Source organism: Rhinolophus sinicus, linkage group LG04, assembly GCF_036562045.2.
Source record: "Rhinolophus sinicus isolate RSC01 linkage group LG04, ASM3656204v1, whole genome shotgun sequence".
In the NCBI taxonomy this organism is placed as follows: domain Eukaryota; kingdom Metazoa; phylum Chordata; class Mammalia; order Chiroptera; family Rhinolophidae; genus Rhinolophus; species Rhinolophus sinicus.
The window spans coordinates 179,673,542-179,700,291 of record NC_133754.1 but is presented as its reverse complement, the minus strand read 5'-3'; the positions used below and the strand labels follow the sequence as shown (position 1 = coordinate 179,700,291).

Below are 26,750 nucleotides of genomic sequence, written 5' to 3'. Positions count from 1 at the left end.
ATGGGTCAGCAGCCCAGGACAGGAAGTGGTTGCTGGGGCAACGTGGCTGCCACCACAGCATCCCCGCATAGTAGGTGCACACAGATGGAGCGGATGCATAATTCATCCCCATGCATGGGTGTGAGGGAGCCTCCAGCCCCTGCACCCTTCCTGAGTCACGATGCAATAGCAATTACTTCAGTCTCTTGCCCCACCAAACGTGTGTGTAAGACTTGGTCAGCTGTTTGCAGAGCCTCACTGTGGACAGAGGGTCTTTCTCTTGCTTCTTGGAGACTTCAGGCCCTGGGCTGTCACCGTCATGGAGCCTGGTCCTCAGTTCCGGGAGCGTGTCCTAGACACGGGCACACGGCCCCAGGAGGCCGGGTCAGCTGCTCAGAGGCATTGGGAAGAGCCCGGCTTCCGCAGGCAGCCTTTCCCAAGTTCCAGTTCCTTCTCATTAATATAATAAGTGCAGCAGTCCAAGTCGATAAACTGACGCTGTCGGATGAGCCCGTATTTCTGCCCGTTCGTAATGATGTGATCTTAACCGGCTCTGACGAGTGCAGCAGTCTTCTCCCCAGCGAGACCGAGAAGGGCTGGGACCTGACTGACAGGGGACAGGAGGCAGTGGCGTTAACTCTTCCCTTTGACGGTTTCCCTTGAGTTTTTGGCCTTTTTGAAGCTCTTAAACCACAGAGGTAAATAGTCCCAAACTGACACTGATTTTCACAAAGAAAAGGGTTTGAAGGGACTGGGAAAGGCCAGGCGTCCTTCCAAGGGAAGGAGCTGGTGGCTGGGCTCCGGGAGGAAGTCCAGCATTATCTTCCAAGGGCCCCGACTCTGATCTTCGAGAGGAAACGTGGGCTGTGCAGTGTGAAGCCTGCACTCAAGTCCTGGCCCTGCTGCTACAAGACTCAGAAATGTCACTCAAACTCCCTGGATTTCAGATTTCTCCTTTGCACAAAGGAGGATCCTATAGACCCGCACGGCTCTGAGGTGTGAATAAAGTGTCATAAACTCATGGGATGGCAGGTCCTTACACATCCTTTCCTTTTGAGCTAACGGACGGCCAACAACATGCCCAGTGTCCTCCAAGGTCAGACGGAGCCGAGAATTTCAAAGTAACCCCCTCTACACACACACGCACACCTGCATACTCACACATGCACACTCACACTCCACACATGCATGACAATGCACACACTCACACGTAAATGCACACATGCTCACATCCCACCCACGCACACTCATGCATGCATGCACACACGTGCACATTCACACAGACACACGTGCACACACTCCTATACGCAGCTGGGAGTACCTGACCTTGAGAGTTAGCACATTTCTCCTGATCATGTGCTGTATAAACCCTGAGAGCCTCTAAACCGTTGGGACCTGTATGAGGAGTGACAGTTTCCACCAGGAAAGTGTTTCTTCCAGAAAGTACCTCCACCATCAGCTGGTGTACTCACAGCATGCCGTAGGCACTCAGGGTCAGAGGATGGGAGACATGGGCTGGGGCGGGGGATTGGCCGGAGACGAGTGGAGAACAGAGTGGTTTTCAAGGGAGGTGTTCACAGGTGCACAGGGAGGGGAGCCTGGGAGCACCTTCGTCTGCAAATGCCACCCTGAAGAGCAGGAAACTGGCTTCTGGAAAGAGATGGCCCTGCCTATCTCTGAAATGTTCCCACACGGCCCTGGTTAAATGCTAGTACGCACTGTTATAATGCACGTGGGAACCTATGTCCGTGTCCAACTGGGGTGGGGGTGGGGTGGGGGCTTTGCTGGCTTCTCTATTCCAGCTAAATGTAAAATTCTCCATGGTCCATCATTCCAAGTTTTGCATTCAGTTACCTAGCCAGCATATAGTATCTGAAGCTTGCCACTGCTTCACGTGACCCAAAACACACATCCGACCCATGTCCCCCTCACGCTCAGTTCTTAACACTGCTGGGATGGTGCCCACCCACTGAGCCCAGCATTCAAGGGCCCACTGTCTCCTTTGTCACCTGAGGTCCTGGGGACCCTGCTTTCCAGCTCACTGTGTTCCCCCCTCACTGCCCCTCCAACTCCTATATACTCCTCACAGTCCACCTATCATGTCACCTCCTCCTGGCTGAGACCTTGGCTCCCACAGCTTTAAAAATGGCTGTTTAAAAGCCCAAAACTGGAAACAGCTCAAAGGTTCCCCAGCAGGAAGAACGGACCAAGTGTGGTGCACCCACGTGATGGAACACCGCGCAGCAATGAGAAAGATGGAATGACTCCGGCATGCAACGACAGAGCCACGTCCCGACTCCACAGACTGGGCTCAGTCATCCTTTCCTGGAAGGGGTTCTACAGAGGCAAGTGAAGCCTTGGGGTTCAGAAAGGCGTTTTCCTGCACTAGCTAACCAAAGGCACTGTGGGGACAATGTCCACATCTCCCCCAGGGTCACTAAGAACTGGGGGCTGTTGGGGTACAGACAGGCCCTCTTACCTAGAGAGTGGGCTGCAGTGGTCTCAGAGCTGAAGAAGCGGCCCAGGCCAAGGTCACCAAGCTTGACGACACCCGTGGCCGTGATGAACACATTGGCAGGCTTGATGTCTGCAGGGGAAGAAGAAAGGGGTTGGTGTGGAACAGAAAGGAGAAGGAAGTCGGGCTGGGCAGAGGGGTGGGCCCTTCAGGTGATAGGGAGGGGGCCTGTCCTGCTCCGCCTCATGCTCACTCACTCTGAGAATTCGTGTTAACAAGAGAAGAAAGCACTCAGTGTGGTAACCTGCACTGTTCCCCAGTGACTAGAGCAGTGCCGCCCACACAGCAGATACAGGTAAATAAAGGTGGAATGAATGAAGGAATCAGTAAAGTAACCTATGTAAAGCACCCAACACCCTTCCTTCTTCCTCACAACTCAGGATGACGTCAACTTTCAGAAATATTCCTTTGTAGGTGTCTCATTTCCTTTGCCCAGCCAACTCCTACGAAGACTTCGAAGCCCATATTAAAAGCTCCCTTTTCTAGTATGTTTCGCCTGCCATTCTCGGCAGAGCTGGCAGCAGTACCAAACCTGGTTAACCCCACCACCCATCCTTGCTGCAGTCCTCTCTACATGGGCCCCAGGGTGGTACTGGGGACTGGAGATGATGTACTGAGCGAGGCCTGTGTTCCCTAGGGTCCCTGTAACTACGTATGTGGCATTGGTGCTGCCACCACGGGGAGGCACCGGGCACGAGGCGTGTGTGTGCATCAAGCCCAGCGCCTTGCACACGCCCGTTCTCTGACCCCGCTGAGGACAGGCATGATGCTGGACACCCACTTGTCTGGGGAATGCGAGATGGTCCACCTTCCCCAGGAGGAGCCGAGGGGACAGCGGCGTCCTGGGGCCCTGGGAGGGGCGGCACACACACCTCGGTGCATCACCCGGCGGGAGTGCATGTGCTCCACTGCGCTGCACAGCTGCACGAAGTACTTCCACACCGTCCTCTCGGGAATGAGCCGCTTCTGCTTCTTGAAGTACTGAGGTGGGGGAGACAGACAGACAGATGGACAGGCGTAGGTGGTGGGCTGACAGGGAGGGCAGCTGCAGGGCTCTGTGCCGCCCTGTCCCCAGCGGGCAGCTAGAGCCTGGCCCAGCGTGGGCAGTCGGGCTGCTGAACAAACGATAAACGTGGAACGAAGGGGGCTGGGTTCACATCTCTGTTTCAGCCCAGGTCTCCCTCCATGGTCCTCTGTCCACCCTCACCCGGCAGCCAGCTCTTGAGGGCAGGGCTGGGGGCAGGCCTGGCCCAGACTGAGGTCCTGGATGGCTCTGCCGAATGGATGCCTGGATGGCATCTTGCAGGCTGCTCTCAGACTTTTTCTGGAATCTCCTGGACACACGCCCGCATCCTCCCTCTCTACCTGACTGCAAGCTCCTTGTGGGAGGGGACTGGCTTGGCCTCTCTGTCCCCAGTCCCAGCCTGGCCCACGATGGGAGCACCCAAGACGTGCTTGGTAGTTAAATCACAGCTTCTTCCCCCACCTCCTCAGAACCGGCAAATCTCATCCCACGGGATCGTTCACAAATGCGGCAAGAACCTCAAGGAAATGGGCTTGACATTCTCAAATGGATCCCCATCTACTTTGTTGACTGAAAAACTATATTTAATGCTCCAGAAACCAAAACAAAAAAACCTGAAAACCACTCAGGCTGCACTGAGTGAGCCCAAGGTCCTGGGAGGAGTAAACCAGGGTTTAGATCAACATCCCATCCCCCCCACCGCCAGGGGTGTCTCCTGTGAGCTGGGGTCGGGGGCGGTGCCTCACACCAGCAACCTGAGTACCAGGTTTTTTGCTCAGGGGCTTTTGCTCCAGACCAACTATCTTTCCCCAAAGCAGCCAGAGGTGATGCCATGGGACCCTCCATCAGGGCAGCTGCTTTTGCGCAGGGAAGGGGGCTGACTCGGGATGCACTCCCGGTCCTGGAAAGGGGGCATGGCGTGGAAGACAGGACCTGAGCGAACATTTGCTGAGCACCTGCCTTGTGTAGCCCCTGTACTGGGCCCTAAGCAGGGATGACTGCACCCATCTTACAGACAGGGAAACTGAGGGCCACACCATATAGCTAGTAAGGGGCTGGGTCACAGCTCAACCCCAGGCCTTCTGCCTGAAAAGCCCAAGCTCTTAACCCACTTCTAATGGCACCAGTAACTATCTGATGAGGGACTGAGCTAAGAGGGGTTCAGGGACATGCCCAAGGTCACCCAGGCAGAGCGGCAGAGCTGGGTTTGGATCTGGGCACCTCCAACAATGGGACAGTCACACCCAGAAGGCCCCAGCCTGGCACTAAAGTCCCATGAGGCTCTCCTGAGGCTCCATCCTGGGAGAGGGGCTTTGTGAGTGAGCGTCCCCAGGCTCCTAGCAGAGACCCCTCAGCACAGGACCCCCACCCCCTGGGCCACCCCAGGCTTGTGCGTTGGGCTGGGCTGGAGTGTTATTTACACCATGATGTTAGTTAATCCTCATTACAGCATTTAAGTGAGATGCACACAGCTGCAAGTGGTGATTTTCTAAATGTCACGTCCTATAAGCGCCGTGTGACATTTATTGGGAAGGCGCTCAGTCTCTGGTGGGTTTCGGGGTGGCGGCAGCTCCTGGTTTCACCACCCACCGTAAATCACACTAGCACCGTGGCCATGGTGGTGTTGCTTGGCCCCTGAGTTTGGGGGCCCTGGGGACGCAGGGCCTGCTGGGCAGCAGCCCCCCATGTCCTGCAGTCCCCACGGGGCCCTCCTCATGTATCTCTCAGGACAGGGGTGGAAACTGAGGTTCAGGGAAGGGAAAGATTTGATTTGCCCAGTCACCCCTGCCTCCGCCTGTCCTCCAGCCCCACTCCACGGATTCAGAGGCTGCGCGTGGTCTGGGGTCTCTTGGGGCTCACGGGGACGGTACCCTCACTATGGGACCCATTCCAGAGTCTCCTCTCTGTCATCTCTGCCCCTCCTCCTGTTCTCCCCTCCCCCACCCCTCCCTCCATTGGGCAACCAGTCTTTCTAGAACACAAAGCGGACCATGTTTACTGCCCATCACCAGTCTTAGAAAGCTTCTCGCTGACCATCAGGGCGAGGTCCTGAATCCTGAGCCTGGACCATGAGGCCCTGGGTGGTCTGACCGCCTCCCCTTGCCCAGCCCTTACCCCACCTCATCCAGTGCTCTTCTGGACCCCTGGCTTTGTGGAGCCCTGGGATTTTCATCCCTCTGGGCTCTTGCACAAGCTTTCTGCCACTAGACTTCGGGTTTCCCCTCAGGTCTCTGCTCAGGTGTCACCTCCTCCAGGAAGCCTTTTGTGGCTCCACAGGCCCTGAACTTGGCTTATTCTCACCGGCTCCTGAATGATCATTCACGGGTCTGCCCTCCCCTTAGGAGATGAGCTCTGTGAGGGCAGTGTGCGTGCTGGCAGCCCCTAGGTGTCAGGACACAGTGGGTGCTGGCTGCATGTGTGTTCAGTGGAAGAGTGACATGTGAAAGAGAAACAAAGTGTGGGAATGGGAAGGAGAAGGAGGAACTAAGACATGATATAGCACATCTGTTCCCATCAGGGATCCGTGTGGAGATTAACATCCCTGCAAAGGCATTAATATGTCAACAAAAATATAAACGCAGGTGATAACAGCTCAAGTAATGCTGCTTCCCAGCGACACCCGTATTCCTAAGAGCCAAATTTCAGAAGAGCAAGCACCGAGCAATGTCTCAATCCCCAGTGCCTGATGGGAAAGATGGAGAGTCCATGTCTGCCTCCATTTGAAGGATGGCTGGGAGCAGGGCAGGGGCTCCAGCTGGCCCAGCCTCACTCAGAAGCAGACAGGCTGAGCCTGGGGGAGGGAGGCAATGAGGGCCCACAACAGTGGCCTGCACACTTGGGTTAAGTCAGCAGGACAGGAAGGGCCTTGAAGGAAAAGCAGGAGTGGGGCTGAGACCTCGGGCCTGAAGGTCCCACTTAAAGGCTGTGCTGCCTCAGGTAAGTGACTAAACCTCTCTGAGCTTTGCTATCTGAGGATACAGTGGACTCAGCGAGTGATGCATGTGCTCAGCACGGTTGTGGCCCAGAGTAGGTACTCCATCAGTGGGGCTGCGACGGTCCCTGAGTCCAGACTCATGATGGGTCTGGTCCTGGGCTCCAGGAGGTGGGGTGAGGGGGTGGAGCGGTGTGGGGGCTGCCATAGGATGCAGAGCAAGAGCCAGGCCCGGTGCTGAGCCTACCTGTGGAACTTGGCAAGTCAATCAACCTCTCGGAGACCCCTGGCCTTGGCCATTACATGGGAATGAAGATGTCCCTCAAGGTCTGGAGGGACCTCAGGGAAATCAACTTGGGGACAATTTCCACTGGAGGGTCCCAGGCCGAGAAACAGAGACATGGGCCACAGACCCAGCTCTGTCTCCAAGTTGCTGGGTATTCTCAAGCAAGTCTCTTAACCTCTCTGGACTCAGTTTTTCCTCCTATAAAATGAGGCAATTTGACCCACAGACAATTTCCCAGATTCTGTGAGCTGGGTTCCCACCTAATGCAGGATTCTATGCTCACTCCTTCTGAGATGCAGGAGAAGTGGCCCATGAGCCCATGGGCAGCCTGGGAGGGACAGTGGGGGCAGCCAGAGGGGACCTTTCTGTCTACGGCTGACCATCTCCCAGCAAATATAGATGGGGCACGAAAGGGTCCACGGCTGAGGCTGGTGGGCATCGGCAAGGAGGGCGGAGTGTCTCCAAGGGGGCTGCCTCTGAGACCAGAGCAGTGAGAACTCGAGCTGAGGAGGGGTTCCCTGTGTCTGGGAAGCCTCCAGGCCCCGCCCATCTGCCAGGCACCCTCACCTTGATCATTTGCGACAGGTCACCTGCGTCGGCCAGCTCCAGCACAATGTTCAGCTCATTGTCCTCAATAAATGAGTCCAAGTACTTGATGATGTTCGGATGGTTCAGTTGCTGCCCAAGGAGAGAAGGGGGGAGGCAAAGTCAGTGAGAGGTGGTACAGCCCCAGCTCCTACCCCGTGCTGGTACCCACTAACAGGGCCCTGGGATTTGCTGGTGAGTGTCTTGGCAGAAAGGCCTGTGCTTGGAAGTCAGGCAGACCTAGGTGACAGTGGGAAAGCCATTTTGCATCCCTGACTCTCAGTTTCCTAATCTGTAAAATGGGTATAATGCTCTGAGGAGTAGTTGTGAAGATTAGATGGAATTAATACCCTTGGAATGTCCAACACAGTGACTGCACAGAGCTAAGACTCAATAGATGCTTGTGGAAATGGTCCTTCTCTTCTTCTTCCTCCTCATCACCACGCCCATGACCCTCCAGGGTAGGGCCAGCCCCACTCCACTCTGTCGCTGTGCTCAGCAGGCCTGCAGCTGGTACTCTGAAGTGTCCGTCTCCTTCCTTCTTCCATCCCGCTTTTTGTCAATTTCTAAGACACCCCTAGTAAAATCTCAGAGGGCGGAAAAGACCCCATTCCTGCTGTAGGAGCTGCCCTGAGTGATCTGTTCAGTGCTGAGGCCACTGGCCTGACCACCACAGCCGTGCATTTGCCGAGGTTATGTGTGGAGCCCAGGCAGGACAGCACCCCACTGGCTGGAAGTCACCCCCGCCTGGCTAAGAGGAGACCCTGGCAACTGTTTATAATGGAAACAGACTGTTGACACCAAAATGATTCCAGGATCTGGGAAAGCAGAGGGGACTCCAATATTCTGCCACAGTATGGTCAGCCCAGCTACAGGGGCTCCTGTCAGCCAACGATCAGGGCCCAATTTAGAGGACAATTTGTAAATAGAAGGCCTGCACATTGCTGGGAGAGAGCCTGCGTCTGTGCTGCATGCCGACCTTGGATGCTAAAATGAGGGGGCCTTTGGCAGACATCACACAGCCAAGCCATATCCCAACTGATTTCCCAAACCAGCCCTCTCTGGGAGGGCACCCCTCAATATGTCCCCAGGGGCCACAGGCGGCCTCTGCTATTGGCCCGGTTCCTGCCCCACATATCTGCCCCTCCCTCAACACCCACCAGGTCCCCCTAGAGACTGACAGCACCCCACCCTGGTACCTACTGCCTGTCCTAGTAATCAGGCCCCTTGCTCCTACCCACCCCCTTTGCCAGCACTGGCCCATCTCACAGGGCTGCCTGCAAACATGAAATTACAGTTTCAGCTTTTCTGTTTAGGTCTATAATCCATTTCAAGTTAATTTTGGTGTATGGTGTGAGGTAGGGGTCAGGGCTCATGAATGTCCAGTTTTCCCAGCACCGTGGATTGAAAATCTTTCCTTTGTCCACTAAATTTTTTTGGTGCCTTTGTCAAAAATCACCTTCCCCAGTTTTTGTTTTGAGGTCTCCCTGGAGCTCACACTGGCCAGCATATCCGCTGCCCTCAGCACATATCACATTCTATAGATATGGTTATATTTACAAAAAAAGGTACCAAAGTAAGTGAATGGCAAGTTGAAAATGCTTTAAAATCTCTAAAGCACGTTACAAAGTCCTGGCATTGCTGCTATTATTGTAAATGAGAACCCCCTCTTCTTTTACCCCCCTCTGGACCTCACTTCATTCCTTCACTGGGCAATCTCACCCCTCTCAGGGAGGGCTCCCCAAAACCCACCCAGGTCATCATAGACCTGCCCATCAGTCTTTCCAACGACTTGGAAAAGTCAGAGGGGGGCTTGGGTGGGAACTAAAACTTCAGTCAAGGGGGCTGTTCCCTCAAGGTATAGGCTCCTGGGGAAAGGAGGTAGGAGACCCCTCTCCCCTTTCCTATGGCAGGTCTGAGGCCAGGAGGTGAAGTAAGTGCTCTCTCCAACACCCAGTCAATTTACAAAGGCACAGGCTGGGGCAAAAAGGGGCCCCAGAGGTAACTGAGCGAAATCTCTGAGGCCTGGAAAAGGAAGGGACTGGCTGGGGCCCAAGCTGAGCCAAGAACTTGGTCCAGGGAGCAGAAAGCCTTGTCCATCTGGAGTTTACTTCTCAGCCTAGGGCCTCTAGGTGAGCCCAGCTGGGTCTGAAAAGGGACACACTTAGGCCAGGGATGCAGAAAGTGCTCCAAAGATGGGAGTGTTTGGGTTCTGTCTGGCAGTGGTTTGTGAGTGAGAGATGGGCAGCTGTGGGAGGCAGAGGGTTCCCCACTCTGGCTTCATGCATCTGGGGTTCAGGACAGAGTCGCACCCAAGATTCATCTCCTCCTGGCAGCCTCAGCCCGCCTCTCGCTCTCCTGTGTCCCTACATTCCATGCCCACCTTTTCCCTGAGGCTCCATCACTAAGATCTGATAAAGGGCCCTCTTTGATCCTCTTTTCTGCCAGACTTTGAGCTCCAGGAGTGGGGTTGTCCCCGAGGCCCTGGGCCAGGCCTGGCTGTCGTGGTGGCTGCTGAGGGATGGATGGAGGGCAGGGCTGAGAGTAAAGGGCCCATCAATATACGGTTCCCTCTTCTTCAAATTTCTGTACCCATGGCCCCTCTGGTGCCTGATACAAAATGAGTCTGTTTGTCTGGGATCTATCTTTCCCGCTGGACTGCCTCTCTCAGTGGTACTCAAAAAATTGTGCTGAATATACAAATACATAAATCTGTGCCTGTTTTCCAACACAGCCTACCTTCCCACCCCACATCTGGCAGCCTCTGCCCTGGGAGGTTTTGGGTTTCGGGTTCTGGTGGTGTGAACAATATGAATGATGTTGCCCAGGGTTCCCTCTGAGGACCACGTTTCCCTTTGTTTTGTAGGAAACACTCCTGCCCTGGCACATCCTGTTGACATCCCATGGGCAGGCCAGGAAGCTGGATTGGTGTTGAGAGAGGGGCTGGCATCGCCTAGTCATGGCAAGGGCTGCCTCTGACCCAGCGCTCAGCACACATCCGGCACTACACAGAGCTCCTCACTAATTTTCCCAACCCACTCCCCTGGACAGATAAGGAAACTGAGGCCCTAATGGTGAACAGCTTGCCCACGGCCACACAGCCAGTGAGCGAGGGGTGTGCCCGCTTCTGAAACCCATGGTCGTTGGCACTCAGCTGCACCACAGCCTGGGGAAGAGACAGAGCCCCCTCCTGAGCTGAACTAGGTCACACCATACCACGCCTGCTTCACTGAAGGGGCCGTGGGTGCACATTTCTGTACCCAGGGACCTGAAACAGGCCGGGTCATCCACACGTGTGTACAATTCCTCACTCAATATGGAAGGCACATGCGTGTTCTTGGCCACAAGTGGGGAGAGGGGTTGGGTGACTGGGACAGCCGTTCTGGGGCTGGGTAATCAGGCAGAGCTCCCAAATCACAAGTGGGTCCCAAAGGTGACCATTCTGTAACATTTGAAAATGCTTTTTGAAGAGTTTTTTTTTTTTTTTTTTTTGGAAAGTAGCAATTTATTAGTGAATTTCAGTAGAACTTTTTAAATGAAATTGGTAGATGGCATCTATAACCTTGGTCATAGTTATTTAAGTGTAGACCCCAATGCACTTTTTTTTAGTTTCAGGTGTACAAAACAATGTAACAGACATTCATTCCCCTCACAAAATAACAACCCCTCTCCCCCAATCTACCACCCCTCTGACATCGCACGTAGCCGCCACAGTTCCACTGACCCCATTCCCTGCACTGCCTCCGCATCCCGTGACTGATGACATGATACTATATAGAGAGAACCCCAAAGACTCCACCAAAAAACTATTAGAGCTGATAAACGAATTTAGTGAAGTAGCAGCATACAAAATTAATACTCAGAAATCAGTTGCATTTGTATACACCAATAATAAACTATCAGGAGGAGAAATTAAGAAAACAGTCCCATTTACAATTGCTTCAAAAACTATAAAATACTCAGAAATAAATTTAACCAAAGAAGTAAAAGACCTGTACTCAGAAAATTATGACACTGAAGAGAAAAATTAAAGAAGATACAAATAGATGGAAACACATACCATGCTCATGAATAGGAAGAATTAATATAGTTAAAATGTCCATACTGCCTAAGGCAATATACATATTCAACACAATTCCTATCAAACTACCAAGGAAATTTTTCACAGAAATAGAACATACAATCCTAAAATTTATATGGGACCATAAAAGACCTCGGATAGCCTCAGCAATCTTGAGAAATAAGAACAAAGTGAGAGGTATCACGATACCTGACATTAAATCATACTACAAGGCTACAGTAATCAAAACAGCATGGTACTGGCATAAAAACAGACACGTAGATCAATGGAACAAATAGAGAGCCCAGAAATAAATCCATGCCTATATGGTCATTTAATCTTCGACAATGGAAGCAAGAATTTACATTGGAGTAACGACAGTCTTATTCAATAAATGATGCTGGGAAACCTAGACAGACATATGCAAAAAAATGAAGCTGCACCACCTCCATACACCATATGAAAGGTATTTTTGGACCTGTAATAGTTGAAAGTAAGGACAGCTCCCTACAAGCCTCTTCGCCTCCAGCCTCGTCACCATGACCCATCGTTACCAGGGGCTACCCCAGGGAGGGCTCAAAACTCACATCTGGTCCCATCCTCCCACGCTGCTCTCAGTCACTTCAGAGATTCCCCTTTCATTCCCACATTCAGTTCCCACATCCTGAGTGTGGCATTCGAGGCCACCGTGATCTGCCCACCCCCAGTCCACAATGTCGGGGTGTCTGCAGCAGGCTCATCCTAGCCTTCCAGGGTCTGGGACAGGGCCTTGGCCTCCACAGGGCTTCCCCTGGGCTCCATGGCCCCTGGGTCAGCCAGTGTCTTCCTGAATGGTCACCATCTACCTGGGAGCCCCTGAGGACGGGATACAGGTCTGAGAGCCCAGGGCAGAGCCTGGCAGAATGAACTGCTCATCTGAAATTCCACAGCTTCGGCTTTGAAGGGCGTCACTGCCACCAGTTCCACTTGACAAAGCTGCCAAGCAAGGTCTCTTGTTTCGTGGGAAGGGAGGAGGACACTGAGTGAGCACCTACTGTGTGCTCCACTGTACCAGGCCCTCTTCAGATACTAGTTTATTTAATCCTCTCAGTCTGCCTGTATGCTGTGAGGCAGGTGTTCTCATCGTTGAGCAGAGGGGCAAACTGAGCCTTACGGAGGTTAACTCACTTGCTTAAGGTCATTTAACTTGTAAATAAAAACATCAGGATTTGAACCCAGGTTCCTGGGCCTCCAAAGCCCCTATCTTTTCCCTCCTCTACCACCTCCGGGATCTCAGGCAGAATACTAAACCTGGGGAGTAGGGAGGGATCCCCAGGAGAGAGCAGTCTCAAGCCAGGGCCAACTCTAGTCCAGAATGTCCTATTATCTCTGACTCTGGGCCCATCCCCCGTGGTGTAACCCTCTCCGGGCACTCACCTTCAGGAGGCCTATCTCCTTGACGCAGTCCTGCCTGGCCTTGGCGTCCATCATCTCAAATATCTTGGGGGAGAGGAAAAAGAGAAATAGAATGGTTAAAACACAGCACCAGCAACCCGCTTCCTACACTTCCTCGCCAAGGGGCCCCACCCCCACCCCATAAGGACAACAGGTCTGCCTAGTGGGCCCCCACGGCGTGCCATGTGCCATGCTGACTATTTTATGCCAAATCCTCTCAGTGACTCCCATGGGGCAGGAGTTATTGTCACAGACTCACAGAGGAGGAGACAGAAACCCAGAGAAGTCCAGTGACTTGCTGAGGTCACACACTGGTAAGTGGCAGGACAGAAAACACACTTGGGGCCTCAGTCTTCGCTTCTGTAAATGGGGCTGAATAGCCCGAGCTCAAAAGGTGGTCGTGTAGATGGAGTGAAAAGACAGACGAGGTCCAGGCCCCAGCTCCGTGCCCCCCGCGGCCCCGGGCCCTGCAGGGCTCACTCAGCTGGGTCCTCCCAGCACCTTCTGACTGACAGGAACAATCAGAAGGTCAACAGGACAAACCCATCACGTCACGGGACAAATAAACCAAGACAACGGGAGCCCAGGTGAACCCCTCCTTGGAAGACAAAGGGCAGAAATGAGTCTTTTCTGAACGGAGGAGCCCATCTATCCTCCAGCGACCTGGAGCTGCGTGCGGGTCACAGAGCAACATGGAAAGTCATGCCAAGGTCTTAAAGCTGGAGTTTCTGGCCCAGCTCCCCACCCCATGACTGGGCCTCCTCTGCCCAGGCTGCTAATCTCTCATTCTTTAAGGACAAATGAGCAAATAGAAGGCTCAGGAAGCTCTGCTGGAGGTTTAAAACCCATTTCCTGCAGCAAAGCAGCAGTCAGATAGGCCCAGTGGCTCTCACTGAAATGCCTTCTGGCTGGACTTTGCTACTTAAAACCCGTCTGCTCAACTCCCTTCCCTTATTTAGGAGGGACACAGGTCAGGAAGGACATTCAAGCCCAGAACCATCCAGCAAGTCCAGCCACCAGGGTCAGAGGACTTAGAGCTATTCCCGGCTCGACACTGTTTTCCTCGTCTGAAAAATGGGACGCTAATCCCCAGCCACAGGGCTGTTGTCATGATTCCGGGAGCTCCTAGCAGGACCCAGTATACAGCAGGTGCTCAGTGCATGCTCATTTTTCTTTTCCTTTATGGCTCACAATAAGCTTTTATAAACAGGAGTCCACGTGATTCTCTCCGTAACCCAGTGAGTTGAGTACTAATTCCCTCTTCATGGAGGAAAGCTGGGGAGGGGACGGAGGGACCAGCCCAGGGGCACAGTACTGAGACCCGGAGCTGGCTCCTGCAATGAGGCTTTTGACCTCATGGGGTCGTTGGCTCACCTGCACTTTCTTCAGAGCCACCGTCTTCCTGTCCAGCAGGCAGGTGGCCTTGTACACCTCGCTGAACTGCCCTCGGCCGATCTTCTTCTCAATCTGGAAGTCTGCCAGTGAGCAGCGAAAAGACAGGGCGTTCAGGTACCTCTGGAGGGGACAGACAGAGGACATCAGTGACCAGCCAGGCCGGAGTAGAGGCCACTGCCCCTTCCCAGCAGTGCCCCTCTAAGGTGAAGGGGGGACTTTGATCACCAATCCCCCTGTCAGAGCGTCCCCTCACCATGGGCCTCTCCAAAAGGGGGTCCTGTCTTCATTCCCTCCGCATCCCCGGAGGTGAGGCTCTGACCTGCCCAGAGCAAGTGCTCGGGGAATGTTTATTGAATGATACAATGAAAAGTGCTCCAAACAACTTGGAGCACAGTGGGACTTTGTGACCCGTCCATTGTCACTTCTATGAGTGCAGCCGAAATCACACGCCCTCAGAAAAAGGCAACTTTCTCAGCACTGGGAGGAATCACACACACTCATGAAAATAATGACACTGTGTCAGTTACTGTACTGGCTGCTTAGACAGGTTTTATGACACATTTCCTACTTGCCTTGTAAAGCAAGGCTTATTAATCCCATTTTATATATAAGGAAACAGAGGCACGGTCACACAGCTCGTCAGTGGGTAGCTGGGACTTGAACTCCCTGATGATGTACAGCCAGATGAGTTGCTGGGTGACATGGGGCAGAGTCCCACCCCTCTCTGGGCCTCAGTTGCCCCCCCCCCCCCAGGACTTGATGGGTTTGAAGGACGTGATCTCTGAGTCCTTGCTCTGGGAACACTGGATGGCGTCTCCTGTCCTGAGCACTCTCCACCGACCCCAGAGATGTGTCCCAGAGGTCACCCTGCCCAGCCCCACAGCCACTGTGGGGGGGGGGGGGAAGCTCCCAGAGGATGTGGGTGACATCCCAGCTGGCATCGCTGACACTCCAGCTGCACATCTGCATATGTGATGACCCAGATTTGCATTTCCTGTCACAAGCCATTCGACCTAATTAGAGGACGAACCTGTAGGGCAGGTTACCCAGGCAGCAGCCCCCATGTGAGGGTACACAGTCAGGCAGGCTCTGGGAGGGGGGCACCACTGCCCTTGTAGGGATTGGGATGGGGCCCTGTCCTGGGCTGGCCTCTGTTCAGGTGGGGGGCACTGCGGGACACAGGGTGCCGGGATGCAGCAGCCTAAGCCAGCAGAGTCCTGACCCTAATTTAACTCAGGGCTGTGAGTGGAAAAGGAAAAGATGAACTGAGTTCCTGCCCCAAAAGGCCAGGCCTCTCTCCACTGCCACCTCCCCGCCTGGGTCAGCCCTCAGCAAGTTGCACTCTGCCCCTGCAGCCCAGTGAGGTCATCCACTAACACCAGCCTCCGGTTTCCCTGAGGGCTCAGGGGGATGATATTGGTGAAAGGGGTCTGGGAGCTCTAAACTCCTGGGCAAGCATGGGGCCGGCCCTGGACAGCTTGCGCCATGGGGGATCACAGTAATAATCCCGACGGTCTCTCTGAAAACCGCTCACCTAGTGCTTACTGACCCCATGCTGGCTCCTGGGGAAGATAAGCACAACTCCTGGGGCACAGGTTGGCAGAGAGTCGCCCCAGAAGCTTGGGTTCAAATCCCAGTTCTGCCACTTCCTGGCTGTGGGCCTTGCTCAAGCCCTTCTGGGCCTCAGTTTCCTCATCTGTACAATTAAGATGATGATAGTACCTCATTCAGAGGGTTAAATAAGTTAATGAACGAAAGCCCTTGGCCCACAGGAAATGCTGTCTGTTTGTTCTTATTATTGGCATTGGCATTTCGGAACGTCTGCAGAACAGCAACACCTACTTCCTAGGGGGCTGGGGATGAACTGAGGCAGGCTGTGCACGGTGCCTGGCCTGGTGGGCGCCTGGCCCAGGGCACAAGTGCAAGCAGCTCTCACTGGTGTTACCAATATCCCAACATCCTCACCCCCACCGAGGGCCTGCTCCGAGGGTATTTCCAGCTCTGGGTCTTCAGCGTGAAAACTAAAATGAATTTTAAAATATAAGAATAAGATCAATAACATCTCATTTCCTTAACACCCATGATGTTGGATGCCACGCTGGATGTTTAAAGTATACCATCTCACTTAGTCTACACAGCCACATTTCACAGATGAGGAAACTGAGGCCCAGAGAGGTCATTTAGCCAACGTCACCTGGCTACTGTAAAGCAGTGAAGCTGATGTGCCCCTGCAGCCTTCTGACTTCACCATCCCCAAGCAAGTCATCTGGGAGTGTTTGCCAAGGGGCTGTGCCAGGCAATGAGGTTCACTTGCCTCGCTTCACTGCACTGTGGGTACTGGAGGCAATTTCTGACTCCTCCTCCCCCTTCCCCAGGGTGGAAGACCCTTAGGTCATCCCCAAACGTAGAAGAGATGGATGGAAGGGCCTGGAAGGGGACGGCAGGGATGCTGATGCATGCTTTGCTGCCAGCCGCAGTGGGTCCGAGGGAGGAGGCCTGGGAGGACACCCAATCTCAGAGAGAAGAGGAGCTGGGAGCAGCTCTGGAGGAATCTGGCAGATGGCCAGGTCCCTGGGTCACCTCTATCCCCAATCCCACTCTCCCAAGAAATGACACCAGCCTTCTCAGGCCAAGGCCGCACATACAGGGAAGGGAGTGTCTTGAACCACCCCAGGACACCCTACCCCAGAAAGCTCAGAGAAACCCAGCTCTCGTCTCCAAGTCAGATCAAATTAGGCCACAACCGACCCCCTCACCCCCAGCCTGTGTTAATTGGAGTTTAAAATGTTTGAACCAAAATAAGCCTCGGCTATTGACAAATCCACCCCCCCTTTTTTTTGTTAAAGCAGGAGCATAAAATTACATGTTAAAAGAATAAAAATGCATTCGCCCAATTAATTCTCTGAAATCTCATTAAAAAATTTAGCCTGACTAAGTCAGACTTCTGACCTGAATTTTAAACATCTTTACACTGGATGGGTCTTTTTTCCCCCTGATATTTGCAATGCATCATTAATTTTAAGGCAACCGTTTCTATGATTTTAAAAAGCATACTTCATCAGAATGACATTTCCTGTAAACGAATTTCACCTTTAAAGACATCTGACATCGTGTACAGGGAACTTCTAATGGATTCAGTATACGTGTATATGGGGATGTGTCTTAAATCCGCGTTGCATAAAAGAAGGACACGATTTACCAAGAGTCCATATTGTCAGGCACTTTACGAGGCCAACTCCACTCAGGAATTCACATTCTGGCTAATTTCAAACACAAAACCAATCTTCCCTCTCTCAGACTTATGGCAAGAAGGCTCATATGGGGCCACAGGGCTCGAGCGACCCCTGGCTCTGCCCCTTCATAGCAAATGGGCAAGTTCCTTATCTCAGTCCCACCCCCTCACCCCAATAAAATGGAGTTCTGAATAAGGCCTACTTCTCTGAGCTGGTAAAAGAACAACACAAGGTAAGTGCCAGGTGTCACACGGTTGGTGCAACCACCACGATTGTCTCAACCTGGACGCCTACACTCAGCTCCAGGGGAACAGCGAGCGAGATGCCCAACAGCATGGCATTGATAACAAAACCTGAAATCATCTCAATGGAGTGGCTCCCCCAGGCCGATCCTCATTAACCGAGCTCAGACAGAGCTGAGCTTGAACAGACCGGTGACAGAATCTGCAACCAGCTCCGACAACTGACAAGCAAAGACTCGAAGAATGAAGCCATACATCAGCCCCCACCCAGAAAGCTGGACACAGGGACTTCCCTCTCCCTTTTCTCTCCATTACCAAGAGCAGTTGGATTTCTCCCCTGGAAGTCTCTGGAACCTTCCCTCCTATGTCTGGCCCATTTAAGGCCAAGGCATCTTCTCACCTGGGTAAGAGCAGCGGCCTCCTCACCTCCTCCTATTACCACCTTACTTGTGCCTCAGGCCCAGCTGCAGGTGACCTAAAACCCAAACTCACGTCAACTGTAAACCCATAATGGGCCCCCTTTTGCTACAGAGTCAATTCCAAATGACACAGCATGGATTCCCCGGCCTTTCATAAACACCAGCCATTGAACCTCATCTAAGCACCGGTATTTAAACACTTATCTAACCTGCCGGGTCCTGCACCTTCCTGTCTGCCTCCTTCCTCTTCCTGGAACAAGTAGACCCAAGGCAGAAACGAGACAAGCGCTTGCTGAAGTTACAACAAAGCAAACACTTCTTGAATTTTAATGGCTGTTCATATTTGGTCATTAAATCTTATCTAACTACTATCATTGGTTTGGGAAGATTTTCCGTCAAGATTTGGGCCTGTGCAATGCTGACCTAGTGACAGCTGTCCCTATTCCCTGTAAAGTTAAGCACATTCCACTCTCCGAATAGTGCCGAATATAACAGAACTTGGCACGTCCCGCGTTGGTCTGCAAGGACTTTCCAGATGGAAGACACATTAGCCAGGCCTGTCTCAGACGAGAACACCTTTCTTCTTTTTGGAAATTCATGTGGTTCTTAGTGGGTCAGCTGAGCCTTGCGTTTCATTCCTGATGAAAATGCTCCGTAGCAAAGTGGTAAAATCAAAAAGCATAGGGCATTCTAAGCTCTTTTTCTCAAATTCCTTCCTTCATTCATTCAAAAACCTCAATAAAAGCAAGCATGTTTAGCTTTCCCAAGTATATATGTGTTTCACATATGATTCTGCCAGGTTCAGCAAACATATTTTCATAGGCTGACAGCTCTCAGACCTAGAAAGCTCCTTGAAATCAACAAACCATTTGTCTTGGGCATAGAAGGTTAATAAAAACCAGAGTCTGAGTGTTTGCTAAATTGTTCTTTCTACACCCAGGGTATTTCCAGCTCTGGGCTCTTTAGCTGTGAAAACTAAAATGAATTTTTAAAATATAAAATCATAAAATATATGACATGCCATTTTCTTAACACCCATAATGTTGGATGCCACGCCGGATGTTTAAAGCATACCATCTCACTTAGTCTTCACGGCTCCATTTTACAGATGAGGAAACTGGGGGCTCAGAGAGGTCATTTACCCCACGTCACCTGACCTATGAGGGACACAGTTGGGAACTGAACGTACCCTGGTCTGGCACACAGCATTCCTGCCATTGAAGCCTGGCTTCTTCCTCTAAGGATGATTTCTGGGGAAAGGCGTGCCTCCTGCCATAAAGGAAAACACCTCTCTCTTCTATTTGAGGTGTTTCTATATCCTCAAATAGGCAAGATTTGGGCCCTGAGAGCCCCCCAGACGGTGGTGCGATACCATTGTTTCAGGAGCAAGAAAGTGCCTGACTGTCCTCTTTCCAGCCCAACCTACAGCAGTTCTACTTCAACACTGCTGTGACTGATTCTGCAAACCTGGCCAGATGCTAGTGGGACTGGGGGTATCTTCAGCGACAGCCCCTAGCCAACACCAAGTAATCGTATCTAATTACACTTAACTATGTCATTACCACTCCAACATGTGCAACGAAACGCCACGGACACTGCTGCCACCGCAGCCCAGCGCCTCATCTCCTTGATCGTGAAATAATTACGGGGCTTTCTCTTCTGCCAAATGAGGCTGTAATTAACCCTAATTGCTCGAAATGCAACTGGCTAATTCTGGGAGATTAATCAAGGGGGACTCAATTGTTAGTGAATGACTTAATATGACAAATTGCTACATTACCCGAAGAGGCCCCGCTGCCCCCAGCCATCAGTGAGTTGTCCTGGTGGACTCTGGACCAGCCGTGTCCACGGGCTGCCCAGCTTTCTGGGATCTGCCGCCCCAAATTCTACCCAGGAAATGGGCCCCTGCATCTCAGCCAGTAATGGAAATGGATAGTATGATTAGCACTGATGCCTTTGGACCCTCGTGCATTTGTGTGCAAGTGCATACACACACACACACACACACACACGCAGTTTGTCCTAGTTCATGTGTCACCTCTGTGTGAGTCTCTAGAGGTGCTTCCTTCCTGGAGCTGATGCATCCGCACCAGGGAGCGTGGTTTGACAAGAGTTCAGGGGCAGGAGAAGGATTTCAAACTCACCTGCCTCCTTGGCCAGGCACCTTTGTGCAGTGTATAACCTGTACAACTGTACATGGCCACCCTGCCTGAACGGGTCAAATACCAGGCCACCTGAAGTCCTCCGACAGGAACTAGGCAGTTAGAAGCTGTGATAATCCTTCCATGGCTCAGGAAGGTGACTGTCTCTGTCTCCCCCTGATTTAGGTCACAGCCTGGGGACAAACGCCAAGCCTGGGCAGTTACTTCATCATTCCCGGCTGCTCATAGGACACTATAGCATCTGGTCCCGACTGATCTGCCCTGTCAAGCTCTGCCCCTCCAGGCCTCTGCATGCCACTTCCTCGAGGAAGCCTCTTGACCCCCTAGTTCAGATCAGGTGCCTTGTTGGAGCTCCACTGGCTCCCGAGTTTTTTTGCCTTCTTTCCTCTCTCTCTCTCCCGTGAGGCCATGTGCACCCTCCGAGCAGATGTGGGTCTGCCTCACACACAGCCACCGTACCTGTAGTGCATTAACTCGGCAGGCATGAGAGGCTCCCCTGCGCCGGGCCGGGATGGTGCGACCCACGAAGCCCCGCCGCAGAGGATTCTGTCTGGGGAGGCAGATGCAGGAACCAGGCCCTGGCGGGATGTGATCATGGCCATGACCCAGTGCACAGGCATAGAGGCAGCAGAGAAGAAGGGACGGGGTGGAACAGGAAGGCTCCTCAGAAGCAGCGGCATTTGGAATGAGGCTTGGAGAAGGAGTCAGGCAGGGTACTCCAGGCCCAGGAACAGCATGTGCAAAGGGCATGGGGTGTTCGAGCAGCTCAGAACCCCAGAAGCGGCCTTCAGAAAAGCTACGAAAGGCTGCCTGGCTCTCTGAGGATCTACAGAGAGGACAAGGCAGGTGGAAGGAAACCAGTGTGTCCGAGGGCTGCTGGTTCCGGATAAAGAGGGTGAAGAGGTCAGAACATGGTTCAGACCAGACCGGGTGGCAGACATCAGGCAGAGTAAGGAAACTCTTTGATCCCAAATTCACCCTGCACCCTCACTCTCTCTTTGGGGCCTCCCCAACTTCCTCTACGCCCCAGTCCTTCTACGTGGTGCTGATCCCTCCGAAATAAAGCTGTTCCATTCACATGGGAACACCCAGAGGTGGGACCAGGCGTGGCATCCCCCCAGAGTCCAGCACAGAGAGACTTCTCTGTGAAGGCCTGACGAGGTTAGGCCGTGAGCTCTGCTCCCATCATGGAAGCATGCGAGAGGCTCTGTCTTGGGGCTGCCGAGGGCTTCCTCCAGTGGCTGCGACGAAGCAGCCTCAGAGATCTGTGTTCCTCGGAGACTCTCCAATGCACTGCAGACAGAGGAAAAGGGCTTACCTGTGGGTCAGGAGGGTGTGCAGGCCCCGGCGTGTGGCAGAGGTTGTTCGGGCTCCCTCCGTGGGGCATGTGGCTGGGCTGTCCTGCCATCCTGCATGCCAGCCTCACAAGGGCATGGGCTGCAAAAGAAAATGAGGGCTTTCTTATACACGTGCCTGTTCACCTTCTCTTCTCGACAGCCCTCAGGTGGAGGAAGTACTTTCACTTGCCCCATTTTATAGATGTGTGAGTTGAAGTACAGAGCAGTTAAGTAACTTGCCCACAGTCACCCAGCTCAGAAGTGGCAGGGCTAGGACTCGACACCCTGAGTGACACACTTTCCCTCCATTATGCTGTCCTGACTAGGTTGCTAGGATTATCCCCATTGGACAGAGGGGGAAACTGAGGCTCTGTGTAGGGAAAAGTCTAAAGGTGGCTCCCCTGTCAGCAAGGGAGGTGCCAGATTTAACCCGACATGTGCCAGTCTGCAGAACCTCGTCCTTTGCACATTACTGTTCTCCATGCCTCTTGGAAGCAGTTCTGCATCCCTGTCCCCCATCATCACCCCCACATAAACCCAGGTTGGCAGCCTGGGTGGTCAGGAGAGAGAGACCTTTAGTCAGACTGCAAGTAGCAGCTGCAGGAAGGAGCCCACAACCCCATCCTTGCTGGGCTCTGCGCATCGAACGCTGGGAAGGCCAAGACCATGGGTCCCACTCCCCGTCCTACACAAACCTCTGGGCACAAGGAAGCAGCCCCCTCAACCTCCAGGGCTTGAGCTGCCATGTCAGAGGTGAGGATGCTAGTCACCAGTTGCCATGGGAACTGCAGCCGTTGTCCCTAATGAAGTACCACCCTGTGCCCAGGCCTGAGCCAAAGGCCATCTGAGTGCCACGCCTAATATCACTTCAGTCCAGCCTCCCAGCAGATGAGTGCCTCTGGGGCAGGGGGGCACCCAGCGATACTCCCAGCTGCAAAGGGAGTAGTGCTCCCCCTTGGGAGGGCAGGTGTTCACCCACAAGCATTTCTGCAGCACCTTCCACGTCCAGGGCGAGGCCTGGGTTCCCCCAGGGCTGCAGAGGATGAAAAGGACCAATACCTGGAAGACACTGGCTCAGTGAGGGCGTGTAGTCGGGGCCCCCTGAATCAGGCTGCTGTGCCTGGCTATCCTGAGGGCTCCTCTCATCTGACACATCCCAAACAGAACCCCTAAGGACTGGTCCAGGCCATTAGATGGGCTCTGTCTATCACCTCTGCAGGGCCAAATTCCCTAGAAATCAAAAGCCGGTTCCCTTGCCTGAGGTCAGGCCCCTGAGGTGTAGCCCACACTCCGGAGACCTGGGTGGGGCCAGCCCATCTGGTCTGAGATCACACCCGTTTGTCTGCCTCCCCCACGCCCTTCAGTTTTTTCTGTGCAGCCTGCTATCAGGACCTGCTTCAGGAGAAGCCAACCTAGACTCACCTTTCTTCCTAGACAGACTGCCTCTCACAATCTTTAACCCACCCGGTCATCTGCCCCCCAGCCGTCCCCACCAGCCAAACCCTAAACTGAGAAGCCAGTGGTTGGCAAGGCCTGCTGCATGCACCTCTAAGTAGGCACACACACCCCTGAACAGGGGTGCCCTGGGCAGTGGGGAAGGAATCCACACCAGCTGGGTTGTTACAGTCAGTGCCCCGGAGAGCTACTCACAGGTTCTCTGGCTGCAGTTCACTCTTCCTCTTCCCCACCGTAGTTTATTCCGGCTGCAGTGGTTGGCAGGCCGGCCCTCTCAGGCTCAGGGATGTCTATGACCCGTCAAAGGATGGCCACCGAGCCCTGAATCGCCCACTGAGCTTGACCGCTGGCCTCCCCGCCTCTGCCTTAAAGGCTCCCGAGCCTCTTAGAATCTCTAGAATCTGTGTGCTGGCATCCAATGCCCTATGTCCTCAGGGCAGGCCCAGCTCCTCCCTCACACCTGCCATCAGTGTTTTGGGGTAAAACTGCTCTCCAGCACACTGCACAGATGGCAGAAAGCGACACCACATGGAGCAGACAGCTCAGAGTGCAGAGCCACCCAACTCAGGTTGGCAGGGGAGCCCCCAGCCAGGACAGCGTCCTCCGAGCACAGCCCGGCCTGTGTGGTCTCCTGTCTGTGAAGTTGCTGAAACTCAACCAGTTTTGACAACATGCCCCCCTCCCTCCAACACACACATAGCATTTCATATGGTTCATCATAATGTATACAGATAAAGGTAGGTCTCTTGCTGTCTCTTTTTTCTCTTATCTCAAATCAGTGTCACGTTGATGGCATTATGGGGGGTGCCTGTCCTTCTGAGGCCTCTCCCCTCCCCCACACCCTTGCCACCCCTTGGACCACAGGGTCTCGGGCACCTGGTGTCCTCCCTGCCAAGCCGTCCTCCTCTGTGTGGGCCACTGAGGCCATTTCCTGAAATGCAGATGGGACCACAGCCCCCTCAGCATCTGTCCACCATCTGTGCCTGAGCTCCCGCACTGAAGCGCACACCCCCAAGTGACACAGTGAGGACCCGGGTATGAAAAGCCCCAGGATAAACAGATAAACACGAGCAGCTTCCCGAGGCAGCACTGTTACTCAGGGGGGAAATGTGTGCGACGATACACACACCGGATACAGAGGGAACAGAATGTAAAATGCGCATGAATTTTAAGATAAAACCGGAGACTCCTGCAGGCTCTGCCGCTGCTTCGGGCTGCACCCCTAGACCCCTCGGGGTAACATGTTCATCACCCTCTGCCCTTAGGGAGACTCTGGGGAAAGGTGGGAGGAAAACTATCTGCAGCAGGAAGGTTCTGTCTTTATCTCAGAAGGCACCGGGCACAGCCCACGGCATCGCTCACCTGCCCACTTGCTCAGATTTCACGTGGACCAGAAACCACTGTCCATCACTCTCTGGCTTCCCCTCCCTTCATCCCACCTCACACAGCCACTTGTGGCCAGCAGGCCTGGGTTTGTATCTTGACCCTGATATCCCCCAACCTGGGACTCTGGGCAAGCCCCATTGGGCAGAAACTTATTTGGGAAGGTCATTCCCCCACGTCCCCACATGGCATTCCCACATCTGAGTGCAGAGCAGCAGTCTGCACGTCCTCAGGAGCTTCTCAGGGGCTCAGCCCGCTCCTCACACAGGGCTGCAGGAGCTCCGTGAGGGGGCCCCCGGGCCTCCTCAGAAACAATAGCAATTGTAAGCCAACAATCATGTGCCCTCTCAATGCTGGGCCCTGCTCCCCACACTTCAACTCTAGTAGCCCACCTCATTTGAACAATTCCATGAAACAGGGTCTCTTATTGTTCCATTTCACAGACAAGGAAATTGAGGTACAAGGAGACTTGGAGATTTGCCTAGCTCACACGGATCACAGGTAGTGGAGCCAGGATTCGAACCCACGGAAGCATCTTTGCCCCAGATCTCCATGCTGTGCTCCTCCCAGCTTTTCCCAGCAACACATCATCTTCCCTCAGGCGGCTCCCTACTGAACAAGCCCCCTCACTCAGGAACGGGGCCTGTGCTGAGTGGGTAAGGGTGATCCCAGGGCCAGTGGGCCACGAGGGGCCATTTCCCCCACACTGGGGCGCATGGACAGGAGCCCCCCGAGAGTGCTTGCCCTTTAGGATGGCACCAAGGTGATGCAGCACTGCTGTCCACATACCTTTTCTGCCAGCCCCTGGGGTTTCGGTAAATTACTGTTCCTAAGAGCTGTTCTGTCCAGAAGCTAATGGAACATGCTGCAGCATGCTGCCCAGTGAGGAGGAAGGGCCTTTGTTTCAGGAAAGCAGCAGCCAAGGAGAACCTTGCAAATCAGAGCACCCATCCCCCCACGTGCCAGAGAAACCACTACGAAGGGGCAGGAGACAGGGAGGGAGGAGATGGGGAGGGATGGAGGAAGGCAGTGAAGGTTCTCTGAGCTTCCAGTGGGCCAGGTCTTTCCCATTCATCCTGGGACTGCTGGTGGACCCATCTTACAGATGGGGAATCAGGCTGAGAAGGGAGGCTCAAGGTCATGTCATGAGTGAGCTACAGAGGGGAGACTTGAACTCAGCTCTCACTAACTCCCAAGGCCCACCTAGGTCCCAGACGACCACCGCCTCTTGAGGCTCTCACAGGTGCTGTGTGTCAGGATTTCCATCCCCTTTGTCTACACTTCAACAGAAACCCAACCCTTTCACCTGCGAAATTCCTGCCAGAAACTGCTTCTTAGGGGGCTCAGAGGCAGAAAGACCAAGGTAGAGGATTTGGATTTGGAGGGATGACATGCAGAGCAGGGCAAAGACCGGGCGCATGTGCCAGCACCTCTGGGTAAGATGGGGAGCTGCCTGTCCCTGTGGCTCCTGCCAAGGTGCAGAACAATGACAAGCAGGCTGCCAAGCCCAAGTCAGGGGCCAAACGTCTGCGGAATGCGAGACCCGGAGCACAGGCCTCACTGAGCACCACCTCCAAGAGGGCCTTTCTCCGCAGGCAGCAAGGGCCCTGCATTTCCACGGCACTGTGGACACAGTGTGGCTTCCCAGCCCGGGTTCCCGACGTGAGCATGTGACATGTGCATGTCTACCAGGAGCCCAGGGACCAGATCAGGACTCGCCCAGGGATGAAGGCCTAGGCCTGTTTGGGGCTGGCAGCCTTTAACCATGCAGTCAGTTTCCTCATCTGGAAAATGGGGCTAATAGGAAGCTCTATCTCTCAGGGTGACTAAGAGGATGAACATGTTAATAGATGTCACCTCCTTAGAACAGAGCCTGGCACATGCAAAGGGCCCTCTGAGGCTTTAGAGGCTACCTTGGTCGTTAGTGTAAACTGCCACTGGGCAACAGAGGAGGGAGAGACTCCATGTGACAGACACAGGAACGGGGGCTCAGACAGCGGCAGGACTTGCCCAGGGTCGCACAGCTGGTGGGAGACACGCCTGGGGCTGTTGGACCCCAGATCGTGCTCTGTCTACTGCACTGCATGGCCTCGTTGGGATGCTCTGGGGCAAACAGCTTCTGCATCAGTTACGGGGGCTGTGGCTACCTCTGGAAGCCCACGGATATGCTTCTCCCGACCCTGGCCTTCCATACGGCTCTTTCTACTGTACAGTGTGACCCTAGCGGGACATGGGGACTTGAGTTTAATCTGGGCCCTCCCTAGAAGGGATCGACTCCCTTGGGCTTGGCTCTGAGGTTTTCCAAGTGG

At 53.6% G+C, this 26,750-nt stretch overlaps 1 protein-coding gene across 3 annotated transcripts in view; it reads right to left on the bottom strand.

Moving 5' to 3' along the window:
* NEK6 (NIMA related kinase 6) overlaps positions 1-26,750 on the bottom strand; it is a 79,341-nt gene that overhangs the window by 19,071 nt on the left and 33,520 nt on the right. For all 3 annotated transcript variants that reach the window (XM_019728529.2, XM_019728532.2, XM_074330993.1), the window contains exons 2-7: positions 21,585-21,703; positions 14,190-14,330; positions 12,798-12,860; positions 7,304-7,414; positions 3,367-3,475; positions 2,459-2,566 (exon numbers count right to left, since the gene is read on the bottom strand). In XM_019728529.2, the coding sequence (XP_019584088.1) occupies positions 2,459-2,566; positions 3,367-3,475; positions 7,304-7,414; positions 12,798-12,860; positions 14,190-14,330; positions 21,585-21,674 (622 nt within the window). In that variant the 5' untranslated portion in view covers positions 21,675-21,703. The remainder of the gene's footprint in view (positions 1-2,458; positions 2,567-3,366; positions 3,476-7,303; positions 7,415-12,797; positions 12,861-14,189; positions 14,331-21,584; positions 21,704-26,750) is intronic.